Raw genomic sequence first — 12,585 nt, 5'->3', positions numbered from 1 at the left:
CCCACATCAGATACCTCACAAGGGTTTGTAACTCCAGCTCCAAGGGATCTGATGCCCTCTTCTGGCCTCTGCAAGTACCTGCACTCACATGCACACAAACACCCAGACACAGACACATCAGTAAAAGTTAATCCTAAAGAAACCTTGGTACTCCATTGTGCCTTTCTCCACCCCCCTGGTGGCTCTCAATCTGCTTTCAGTCTTACAGATTCACATCTTCTGTGTGTTCCATGTAAGTGGGATCACACAATGTGTGGTCTTTTAAGTCGTAAGTCTTTCACTTAGTGTGTTTTTATATTTGCATATAATATATATTACTTATATGTCATATATAACACCACTTCATTTTTCTGAGGATGTACCATTATCCATTAACCCTGGATGGACATTTGGGCTGTTCAATCTTTTGGCTGTCGGTGCTATCCTAGCATCTGAGGGCAAATCCTTGTTTGAGTGCTTGTGTTCAGTTCCTTTCATTAAGAACCTGGGAGTAAAGTTGTTATCCTCTTAATTCCAGGTTTTAACTTTTTGAGGCACTGTTGAACTTTTCCTTCTTGATCTATAAGGGTTCTAATTTGTCTGCCTCTCGTCAGCACAGGCTGTTAGTTATCCTTATGTTATGTTTTAGGCATCTTAGTGCAGATAAAGTGATACACTGTAGTTTTCTTCTTCATTTCCCTAGTGTCAGTGCTGCTGAGTGAGTGTCCCCTTGTGTGCCTGTTGGCCTTTGCATGTCCTCCACTTCTTTGCCTACTTTAACATCCAGCTATTTGTCTTTTTTGTTGTTATAACAGGTTTTAGATATTAAACTTTTTAAAATTTTCATTTATTACAATTTATTCAGATTACATCCTGAGTGTTATCTCCTCACATATATCTTTCTGTTCCCACCCTTCCTGATATTAAACTTTTTATTAGATATACACAAAATCTTTTCTCCTATTCTCTTGGTTGACTTTTCCTATATTATAATGTCCTACATAAAAAATTAAATTTTATTAAAGTACAATGATTGTTTCTTTTGTCGACTGTGCTTTGAGTGTCGTAGCTAAGATTGTAATAGTTTTAAGCTTACTAGCTTTATGATTAGGGTTTTAGTTAATTTTGAGGTAATTTTATTCTTGGTTGATAGGGGAGGGTGCAACATGCATTTGGCTATGCAGTTTTTTCGATGCTATTTACTGAAGGGCTTATTTCTCCTTTCAATAGCCTTGGCACCTTGCTATTGATATGCTCTGGCAGTTGATTGTAGATACGTGGATTTAATCTCTTATGTTCACAGTTCTGTTTCTTTGCTTTCTTTGGCCTTCCTTCTGCTTGTACCATCTTGTTTTGATTGCTGTTGCTTTTCCATAAGTTTTGAAATCAGGAAATGTAAGTCTTCTTTGTTCTCTTTTCAATATCTCTTTTTGTTATTTGTCATCCTTCTCTGATTCCATTGAATTGAAAATTGGTTTTCCCATTTCTGTATAAAAGGCAGATGGGACTTTCATAGAGAGATGTTGAGTCTGTGAATGGCCTTGGGTATTGTTGCTGCCTTGACACTATCCAGAACATGAGATGTTTTTCCATTTTACTTTGATCGAATTTGGGTATACTTTGTATTTCCTACCTAATTGTTCTGGCTAGATCTTAGGTTGGATCATATGCTAGATTTTTTTTTTCTCTTTCAAAGCTAAGTGTATGAATAGTCTACATTTTGTTTATCATTTCCTCTGTCGATGGGCTGTTGGGTTATTTCCACCCATTGGCAGTTGTGAATAAGGCTACTATGCCCACAGATACACAAATCTTAGATTCAAATCCTTTCTTTCTTTTGGGGAGGTATCCAAGAACAGTTGCCAGAGGGCATGGAATAACCCTTTTAGTATGCTGTTAGATTAATTTTGCTAACATTTTATGGAAGATTTTAGTGTGTATATTTATCGAGTATAATAGTATGTAGTTTTCTTACGCTTCGCCTGGCTCTGAGGTAAGACTAGTAGTGAACTCATACAGTGACTTAGGAAGTCCTTCTAACCCTGTCCTTTCTCCTCGTAAGACTTTGAGCTGGATTGGTGTTATTATTATTATTTTTAAATGATTCAAGGATTGGCTAGTCAAGTCTTCTTTTCCTCCTACTTTTAAAATTATTTGTATTTATTTCTCCTAGTAGTCTTTTGTTTTGTTTGTGCTTTTTTGTTTGTTTGTTTGTTTTTAAATTTCGAGACAGGATTTCTCTGTGTAGCCTTGGCTGTCCTGGACTCGCTTCGTAGACCAGGCTGGCCTCGAACTCACAGTGATCCGCCTGCCTCTGCTTCCCGAGTGCTGGGATTAACGGCGTGATTATACTTCTTTGTGTATAAAAAGTCTTTTTCAACTTTATGTTTCTTCTTGAGTCATTTTTCGTAGTGCATGCATTCCTAGAAATTTTTACTTTTTTCAGAAATTTCCACATGGATTTCTTCTTTTCCCTCACATCCTTGCCAGTATTAATTATTAATTAGAAATGCCTGTGTTTTGATTAGAGTAGATACTTAGTGTTTGCTGCGTGTCTCTCACTGTGCGAATATTCACTTTTCCTATAATATTTATGAAGTGTGTCCTCCTGTCATTTATTTCTATGTTACAGGCAGAAAAAACAATAGACTCAGAAGGCTTAGGTGACAGTCACAGAGCTGGTGTATCAAGGGCTTGAAATAGAATCCTGATAGTCCTGAGTCCAGAGTCCTTTTCAGCATCACAGGTAGCCCAGGCTGGACTCAGACTCACTGTGTAGCTAAGGATGACCTTGACCTTCTTATCCTCCTGCCTCCATCTCCCGAGTGCTGGGATAATGCAAGCACGCCACCACATCTTGTTTTATGAGTGCTGCTAATGGGAGCCTGGGCTTTGCACATGCTATGCAGGCACTCTCCCAACAGCCATAGCCCCGTGCCCCATCTTCCTATTAACTACAGTTTATACTGCTTTTCTTAAATAACAGACATTATGTCATATTCCTGTGTCACTGGGTTGTATTCTTGGAGCTGGTGTGGCTGGGAACACTTGTTTTAAATATTCCCAAGTAGGACTTGGGGGTCCAGAGAAGGCATAGTATTGGGGCTCAACCGAGTGGAAGGAGCAGCATGCCCTTCTGCAGTCACATAATGACTGTACTGATGGACTCCTGACCGTCCCTGGGAGGTTAACCACAATCTTCAACCAGAACTGCTTCTTTCTGTGGGAACAGCGGCAAAGAATTGATTTTAAATCCATTGTCTAAAAGGTTTGACCGCAGCTCCATGGAGATAATACTTACCTTGGGGTCTCTGACATTTTAAGTGGACCCAGTTCTTTCATAAGTCATATCCTTAGAAAGGCAAGCATGGCTGGCCTGTGCAGGGACTTTGTTTCTTTTTGTTTACTTTCTTCACCATTGTCTTTCAGGGTCATTCACATGCACAGAAGAACATCCTTCAGGTGGACCAGAACTGTGTTCGTAACTCCTACGACGTCTTCTCTTTGCTGCGGTAAGAAGCTCCTTAGAGCCTCCCTCTCTCATTGTGCATTTGTGATGCTGCAATGTGAGGGGCCGTCCCCTGGCTTAGCATTTTTTTCAGGGAAAGCTCCATAAATTCTGTAGTTCCAATGATTTAAGTTTATTTCTTTGACAAAGTCTTTTGAAAGCCATTTCTTATCATTGGACAGTAGGAAAGTGGCTGGAAGATGCAGAGCTTAAAGCGGAGCATGAGGCACTTGCTAGTCTGTCCTGAAAGCTGCAGAGTGTAGACGGATCAGGAACTTATCAACGCTGCCTTCCCAGGAGGGCCCACCAGCAGCCCTAGGCGCAGCTCAGGCTTTTGGCTTGCTCATCCTTCTGTGTGACAGACCAGAGGAGCTTTGCAGATATCTAAGGCTCAGAGGCTTAAATGTCTCAGCTCTCTGTATGTGTCCATATGTATATGAAATGCTTGGGATTAGTTTTGAAAGATTTAAAATCTAAACTTTAGTTTTCCATATGAGAGATCATCAGGGACATTTCCCAGGGGGCATTGCCCAGTAGAGTCAGCAATGACACTCAGCCTTTGTTCACTCAGCTCAATTGCAAGTTGAAATTTGATTTGGGTAGTGTTTTCTAATGTTTACCTAGCACATCATAAATTTTAGGGCATTACATATCCTCTGTAGGTCTTCTAGTGGAAGAGTCCAGAAGGATTCATGAGGAATGGCTATTTTATAAACATCATACAAGTGGTCTTTCCTTTTTGAGCCTTGACTCTTATATTCGATGACAGAGTTTGGTTACATGACTTGTGAAAATGACTCCTAAGGGACGATGGTTCTAAAGCAACCACATATGCTTGGTGACTTTTGACTTGTGTCTGAGAGGGGTCTTCGATTTGACTGCTTAGGATACAGAGAAAAACAGTGGATTTACTAAATGAGCAGACATTCTTGTGAGTCTGCTGAATTGGGAACACTGTGTTAAGCAGTGTCAAGAAATAGTTGAAATGTAAATAAACTGCTAAATTTCCTGACTTATTTTCCTTAATAAAATGATAGTAAGAGATCTTTTTTTTTAAAAAGAGATATTTTCTAAGTATGAGATGATGTGATCTTATGAGAGAAACCAATAGAACTAAAGGAAAAAAACCCACATTAGAAAAACGGGAGGCATTTGGGATAGATATCAGAGAAAAGAAGGAGCCTTAGAGGGTAAGCCATTCCGAGTAGGAGGTAAAGAGGTAAAGAGGTGCGATACCGTAGGGATGCCGTGAGTGGGGGGCTGCCACGTGGGAGGTAAAGAGGTACGATACCGTAGGGATGCCGTGAGTGGGGGGCTGCCACGTGGGAGGTAAAGAGGTACGATACCGTAGGGATGCCGTGAGTGGGGGGCTGCCACGTGGGAGGTAAAGAGGTACGATACCGTAGGGATGCCGTGAGTGGGGGGCTGCCACGTGGGAGGTAAAGAGGTACGATACCGTAGGGATGCCGTGAGTGGGGGGCTGCCACGTGGGAGGTAAAGAGGTACGATACCGTAGGGATGCCGTGAGTGGGGGGCTGCCACGTGGGAGGTAAAGAGGTACGATACCGTAGGGATGCCGTGAGTGGGGGGCTGCCACGTGGGAGGTAAAGAGGTACGATACCGTAGGGATGCCGTGAGTGGGGGGCTGCCACGTGGGAGGTAAAGAGGTACGATACCGTAGGGATGCCGTGAGTGGGGGGCTGCCACGTGGGAGGTAAAGAGGTACGATACCGTAGGGATGCCGTGAGTGGGGGGCTGCCACGTGGGAGGTAAAGAGGTACGATACTGTAGGGATGCCGTGAGTGGGGGCTGCCACGTGGGAGGGGTTCCATCTCCAGTACTTCTAATTGTCCTGTTTACTTTTGCCTAACTTCTCTGGGTCTTGTGATGGAAGAAATTGTATAGCTTACAAGTGTTTCTTATCACTGCTGTGGTAATTCATTTCTACACAGCATCATAGACACACTTGGGTGGGGTGTGGTGGTGTATGTACATTAAATGTGACTGGGTGTGGAGTAGAAAGGGGGGAAGGGAGAGAGGGAGGGAGGGGGGAAGAGAGGGAGGGGGAGGGGGGGGAGAGAGAGAGAGAGAGAGAGAGAGAGAGAGAGAGAGAGCGAGAGCGAGTACAGGACGGTATGCACATACAGAGGCCAGAGGAAGACATAGGGTGTTTTCCTCCCTCAGTTTGTACCTCTCTAGCTGGAGGCAGGCCTCTCACCGAATGGCAGCTGCCATCACCACAAGGCTTGTTGGTCAGTGAGCTTCTGGAATCTCCTGTATCCATCCTCAGTACTGTAGTTACAGTCCATTTAGCAAAGCCCTCTCTCCAGCCCCAAGAGCCAGTTTTTCTGAGTCAGACTTAAATGCCTGTTTATCAACCAAATTACCTACTTGGACTGCAGGAATCACCCTGTACTCAGAAGCTCTAAGTTATACTTGTCAAAGCTAGGGAACTTTGTGCTAGTTCTTTCAGACAGTAGCAGGTAGCCATTGTCTGCTTTATTGGACACGTTGCTCTCCCCGCAGATTTGTGCTGCGGTAGATGTGCAATGCTTGCCGGGAAACTTGGTTTCTCTCAGCCTGTGTTTCTTTGTTCTTTCCTCTACTCAGTTAACATTGTCTCTGAATGGGAATATTTAAATATATATATACATATATATATTTTTTTCTTTTCCTGATTCTTCTTGGTTTATACCATTTTGCTACTTGGTCTATAGTTTGAAATCATAGTCACAACTGGGCTGGGACTCAGGAGTACAGCAGGTGGATCAGGAGTTCATAATCATCTTTGCATACATGTCAAATTCAAGGCCAGCCTGGGCTACATGAGACCCTATCTCTAACAACAACAGCATCCACACTGTCTCTTTTAAAGGAGTATATTCTAACTCATAGCCTGCATAGGCTAGGCAGTGCTCACCTGCCTAGTACTGAGGAAAGATGGTGACAAGAATGAGGCCAACCTTGGCTACACGTTGGGTTTCAGGCCAGCCTGAATTATACAGCGAGACCTTGTCTCAAAAATTAAAAAAAAAAAAAAAAAAAAAGCACTTTCACTATATTGTTGTGCTCCTAGGACACATAATTTCTTTGTAATTTTTGCTTGTGGGTATCATGGAAGCCCTGGTGAAGCTAGGACTCTGGAACATGCAGACCGGGGGAGCTACCAAATTGACGTGCTTTTTGTTCTGTAGGAGAACAGTTAGCTGCAGCTTTATTCAGGTGCTTTGGCTTACACTGGAAACGCCAGGCCAGTTTTTTTTTTAAATAATTTACTTAATTTTTTATTGTATGTGCATTGGTATGTGGGGGTGTCAGATCCCTGAGCTGCCATGTGGTTGCTGGGAATTGAACTCAGGTCTTTTGGAAGAGCAGACAGTGCTCTTAACCACTGAGCCATCTCTCCAGTCCCGCCAGGCCAGTTTTAACATGCCCACAATCGTAGCCAAGTCCTCCAGTGTCGCCTTCAGTGTGGGATGAGGCGCGTGAATGTTCTGTTAGCCCTAGAAAGCTCTCGGATGGGAGGTTTGCTTCCCAGTAAACAGACAGTCAGGAGCCATTTTGTATCTGTCTCATACTTGGGAATGTTCACCACAAGGTGTCAATGTTGTTCTTTAAGTGACATTTGAAATGTCATTTAACAATTCGGAGTGAGCAGAGTGGCAGGAGGGCTCGGGAGGCGTGCGAGCCGGTGTTACGGAATGCTATTAAACAAGCAGTTGTGTGTGTGTAGCCTTTCTGGGTTGAGGGGCTTGGGCTAGTTCGCTGCGGCAGGGGAGCTGTGGGTTGTGGTGGTGTTGCCTCTAAGTTTGTCTTGTTGGTGGTAGCGAATTACTGGGTGGTTGTAAGAGCGGAGGGGCAGCGTGGGGAGGTGTGCAGTTTAGAATTCTAACCCTGATGTCATCTTAGAGTTGGGGTCACCTCTATAACCCTGCTGCTCCCTGAGGGTAAAAGGTAGTTTGGGGTGTCATTCTCACCCCCACCCCTTCATACTTTTAGAGAGGGAGCTGTATTGTAATGTGGCAGCGTTTCTGCCTACTCACTCTGAAGGAGCCTACCCAAAGTCGACCAGCATGCCGCACGGGCCTAGGCAGAGGACCCCAGCAGGAGACTAATCTCACTGTTATTTTACATATATTACAGAGTGGCCGGCTCCTCTCTGCTCTGCTGTCAGCCCCTCTTCCAGGGCACCAGAGTTCTTAGCTTGTGCCACTTAGCAACGTTTCCCCTTGGCCTTTGAGCCCCTCTGATGTTCACTCCTGCTTTCAAAGTCAGCTGTGTTCGCCCGAGCCAGTCACAAGTTTAAAAGGCTTTATTCATCTTCCCTCACCAATGGTGTTGAAAGCTTCTTGAAGGAGAGATTTTTTTTTAAGATCGTATTTATTCAAGATACAGTGCTTGTCTGCATTTACACCTGCATGCCAGAAGAGGGCATCAGATCACATGATAGATGGTTGTGAGCCACCATGTGGTTGCTGGGAATTGAACTCAGGACCTCTGGAAAAGCAGACAGTGCTTCTCTCTCTCTCTCTCTCTCTCTCTCTCTCTCTCTCTCTCTCTCTCTCTCTCTCTCTCTCTCAGATTTATTTATTTATTGTGTAACCTCTGAGCCATCTCTCCAGCCTGCAGACAGTGCTCTTAACGTCTGAGCCGTCTCTCCAGCCTGAAGGAGAGATTCTTTACCCGGCAGTGCTGCTCTTTGTTGTCTGTCTGAGGTTCCTGCGCCCAGGACTGTCAGCTCTGTTCCACTAGCACAGTTTCAGCAGCCTGTCCAAGTGCTAGGAGGCCCAGTCTGGAGTCCTAGTTCCTCCCTTTCTCTAGGATTCACAGTGTGGTTTACCAGGCTCTGTTAGGCACCCACAGTCATGCCGTTGAGGAGCCTCACCTCTAGCTCAGCCGGATTCACTCCCCAGCTTTACCCTCTAGCGGCTCCCTTTCTCTTCTCCAGAGCTAGCACCACCCCAGCCACCCAGGTCTAGAAATCATAGTCATTTTTTGTTTTCTCCCGCTCTTCTTCTTTCACTGCTGTTTAATTGGCTCTGAGTCTTCTCTGGGTGGCTCGGCATCACCTGTCTCTGTCCTTCTGTCTGTTTGCCAGGGTATTTCTTCATTTCTGAATAGTTTTGTTTTTGTTTTTTGTTTTTTGTTTTTTTGCTCAGTTTTTCTCACATGCCGTCAGTAGCTCTGGTTCACTGAACATATTACAATAATACAACCTGTGTGGTTGGAGAGTGGCTCGGTGGTTAAGAGCACTTATTGCTCTTGCAGAGGACCCAAGTTTTGTTTCTAGCACTGGTGTGATGGCTCACGGTCAACCATCTGTAACTCAGTTCCTGGGAACCCAATGCCTCTTTTGCCCTTCAGGGGCACTGACACACACACATGGTACATGTATATATGATCATACACACAGGTATAACATAAATAAACACTTTTAAAAATATATTTTATTAATTTATTCATATTACATCTAAATTGTTATCCTATCCCTATAAACACTTTTAAAAAAGAGCCAAATCAGATGTGCTGGGATTAAAGGAGTCCGCCAGTTTGCCTGTGTTGTTGTTGTTGTTGTTGTTGTTGATGATGATGATGATGATACAACTCCTCTTCCATACAATGTCCACTTCTTGTAAAAAAGCTGTCCTCTTCCTCCTCTTCCTCCTCCTCCTTCTTAATAGATGAGGAAGTCAAAATACAAAGCAGTTAATAGCTCTCCAGGATCACACCGCTGGCTAGTGTGAGAGTTTGTCTTCAAATCAGGCGTTCTGGTCCCAGATCCTGTTTTTGCAGTCAGTATGTCTTGTCTCTTTGCAGTCCCCTGTGCTACTGTGGTACTTACATTCGCTTGCCACATTGCTGCCAGAGGGACCTGTCAAAAAATGCATTAGTTCTGTCACTTTGGATGTAGAAATTACTGAGGCATTTCGTGCAAGATGTTCGCACTAGCTGGGTGTTCAAAGGCTGTTGAGAACACGCCTCTTCGGTCGGGACAGTTGTTTTGTTCCCAGCTCACCTCGCTGTGTCATTAGTAGCTGTCCTTTCTGCAGCACTTACAGATTACGTTAGCCCTGTTCTCCTCTCTCTCCTCACACTGGGAGCTCCCTGGTGGATGGGTCTTTGTGTTAGGCCTGACACACAGGTACCATCTGTATGAAGAAGGCTATCAGTGCTGTTTCTCAGCACAAAAATTAACATGTTTCTCATTATGACATTTTTGTACAGACTTAGTTTTAGTTGATCCCCTCCCGTCTCCTGTGGAGTGCTCCTCTCCCGTCTCCCTCCCCCACCCCCACCTTCCCAGCCCAAATGTCCCCCTTTCTACTCTCAGTCACGTGTTCCCTCAACCTTCCCATCCTGTCCTTGAAACTTCTCTGCCCTTCTCCTGGGCCCTTTCTAGTGTTTTACCCTCTTCTCTCATTCCTACATGGATCCTTGCATATGCTAGAAAATGCTGTTTCCACTGCTCGCATCTCACTCTTTTCCAGGTTGCAGTAGGCCAAGGCTCTGTCATTTCAGTTACTTTTTGCAGGTGGCAAAATGAGAGCTGTGAAAAATGTACTGGGCAGTTATCTCCGAAGTGTTGAAAGTACAGTGGGAAGGGGAGGCCGCTGCTGCTCGGCTCCATCTGCCCCGCCCTCCCAGCGCATCCAATGAGGTTTTCACAAACTTGTGACTTTTAACCTTACTCTTTTCTGTCAGTTTTTCTGAAAGGTCTTTATTTGGCACCCTAGAGGCAAATTCCCCTCCCCTCCTTGGTGGAGAATACTTTCACCTATAAACTTTCTATCTTAAAAGGGACCAGCTGTCCAATAACAAGTTATTCTGTGGGTTATTTTAGAGAGCATGAGATAAGACTCTAAGGGTCTAACCTTTAAATTGTGGCTGTGGCACTCAGCTTTTAGGTCTGGGAGAGCTGTGTTTCCTTTTCCTCTTCAGGTTGCTGTCTCTGAGGGGGCAATGACAGCCACAGACAGTTGAGAGCTCCACGTGTGCAGAAAGTGCCAGGGTTGATGTAGTAAAGGCCAGGTTCTTCCCCGGGTCTAAGGGGACAGAGGACAGAAGGCTTGTATTAGGAGACACACACTGACAGCACAAAGCGAACACTGGTAATTTGCCCTCTGTGATTCTTCAACAGTTTTGCTTCACAATATCATGGAAAAGGAGTGCGAGGCAGTTGCTCCTCTTCAGTCCTTAGGGAGGCAGGACACAAACACGCAGAACGCCTCCTCCCTCCTTGAGTGTACTCATCCTCACACTGCGTCCCTGCTGGAGTCAGGGCTATGATGCCATCTGCATTTTGAGCCACAGTGGAAAAGATTGTCCAGGTCCCCAGATTAGTGCTTTTGGTAACATCACTTTGGTAACATCGGCCAGGTTCCAGGTGTGTGCATTTTCCCATCAGGCCCCATGCCTGTTAAGCTGTCCTTGGCATAGAACACTGCCTGTTAAGCCTTGGTGGAAGAGCAGAGACAGGATAAGTTTCAGAAAGGTTCGCAACCAGATTTTAAAGCTTTGTATTCCATGTAAGTGTGGGTTATACGACATTTGTATCTGTATGTAGTGGCATGTTTCTTCTCATTTGTATCTGTATGTAGTGGCATGTTTCTTCTCATTTCCATTTTTCTCCTCTTCCCTCTACATAATATAGATACATGTGCTCGTATTCATATTCATAAAGGCACACAAGCTGTAAAAAGTAGAATTTAATAAATGCTAGTGTCATTTTAGGTGGTCCCCATTTTTACTTTCTGGCTTTTCTTCTTTTTAACCCCGCTTTCCCCATTTCTTGCCAGAAAACCACCCAAACACAGAACATGTGTCCAAGTGATCCCTCGCCGCGCACTCGCCGTGTCAGCAGCCTCTGGGCTCATCTGTAGCTATCTGTGGTTTTTTCCCACGCCGCTGTGCATGTCACAGATATTATGTGTGGATATGGTTTTAATTACTGATTTATAAAATTGGAATGGAAGGCAAACGCAGTAATGGTTTCACATCTCAGTTTTCTTACTCAACATGGCATATGCAACCTTGTCCAATTCATTCCTTTAATGATTTAATAATAGTCCGTGGTGAAGCTGAATCACGTTTATTCCACCATTATCCTTTTTAAATTTTTACATGAACTTATATTTAAAATTTTACTTTTGCAACCCAAGAATCAAGGAAGGAAACTTTTGAAAAGTTACTTTATTACTTTTCACATATCGGTCACATAAGACAAAGTTAATAATGTAAATATAATTTTGTGGACATATATGCAGTGACTTCCAGTTTTTATTTTGTTTTGTTGTTTACCTTTTAAAAATGAGCTTGTTCTTTGACAGTTTCATACCTATTCTGTGTGGTGCTTTCTGGTTTAGCTACACCAGCCCCTTCTTTAATCCCTTTCCAATCCTGTCAACCCTCCTGCCTCCTTCCCAGTCCGGTTTCCAGATTTGTGACTTTGGTTTTGCTTTATTTCGTATTTTGTATAATATTTAGTTATAACAGGGTTTAGTATTTAGTATAGCATTTAATATTCAGTGTAACAGGATCATGTGTGTGTCCTTCAGATTGCAGTGATCCACTGGACAGGGTCACCAGTGGTAACCGACTGAAGCACCCACCACCTCTATAGACATTTACTGTTTACCATGGCTCTCTTCTTTCTTTCTTTCTTTCTTTCTTTCTTTCTTTCTTTCTTTCTTTCTTTCTTTCTTTCTTTCTTTTTCTCCCTGATTTTTCAAGACAGGGTTTTTCCATGTAGCCCGGCTGTCCTGGAACTCACTATGTGGATCAGGATGGCCTCAAACTCAGAGATCTGCCTGCGTCTGCTTCCTGAGTGCTGGAATTAAAGGCATGTGCCACCACACCCAACTCTGACTCTTGTTTTTTAATGTTTTGTCAGTGTGTACAGTGCTGCTGCTGCTACTGCTGCTGCTGCTGTTGCTGTGTGTGTGTGTGTGTGTGTACATACGCACATTTGTGTGACGTAATGCACACACTCTTGGTTTTAGATCTTTTGTTTATGTGTTATAATCCTGAAAGTGGGGTTTCTGCATCTTAAAACTAAACATATACAGCTTTAATTCTAAGGTGATTTTCCCAGAGACACA

At 43.8% G+C, this 12,585-nt stretch overlaps 1 protein-coding gene and 1 long non-coding RNA gene across 2 annotated transcripts in view; one reads left to right on the top strand and one right to left on the bottom strand.

Annotated features, from left to right (window-relative positions):
* Positions 1 to 12,585, top strand: part of UVRAG (UV radiation resistance associated) — a 260,496-nt gene that overhangs the window by 53,949 nt on the left and 193,962 nt on the right. Inside the window, exon 6 of the mRNA XM_084773991.1 lies at positions 3,409 to 3,491. Coding sequence (XP_084630117.1) covers positions 3,409 to 3,491 — 83 coding nt within the window. The remainder of the gene's footprint in view (positions 1 to 3,408; positions 3,492 to 12,585) is intronic.
* Positions 1 to 12,585, bottom strand: part of LOC311593022 — an 88,414-nt gene that overhangs the window by 53,612 nt on the left and 22,217 nt on the right. The window lies entirely within an intron of this gene.

This window comes from Acomys minous (assembly GCF_964271855.1).
Source record: "Acomys minous genome assembly, chromosome: 2".
Classification (NCBI taxonomy): Eukaryota; Metazoa; Chordata; class Mammalia; order Rodentia; family Muridae; genus Acomys; species Acomys minous.
The sequence above is the reverse complement of the archived record's forward strand: the minus strand, read 5'-3'. Positions and strand labels throughout refer to the sequence as shown.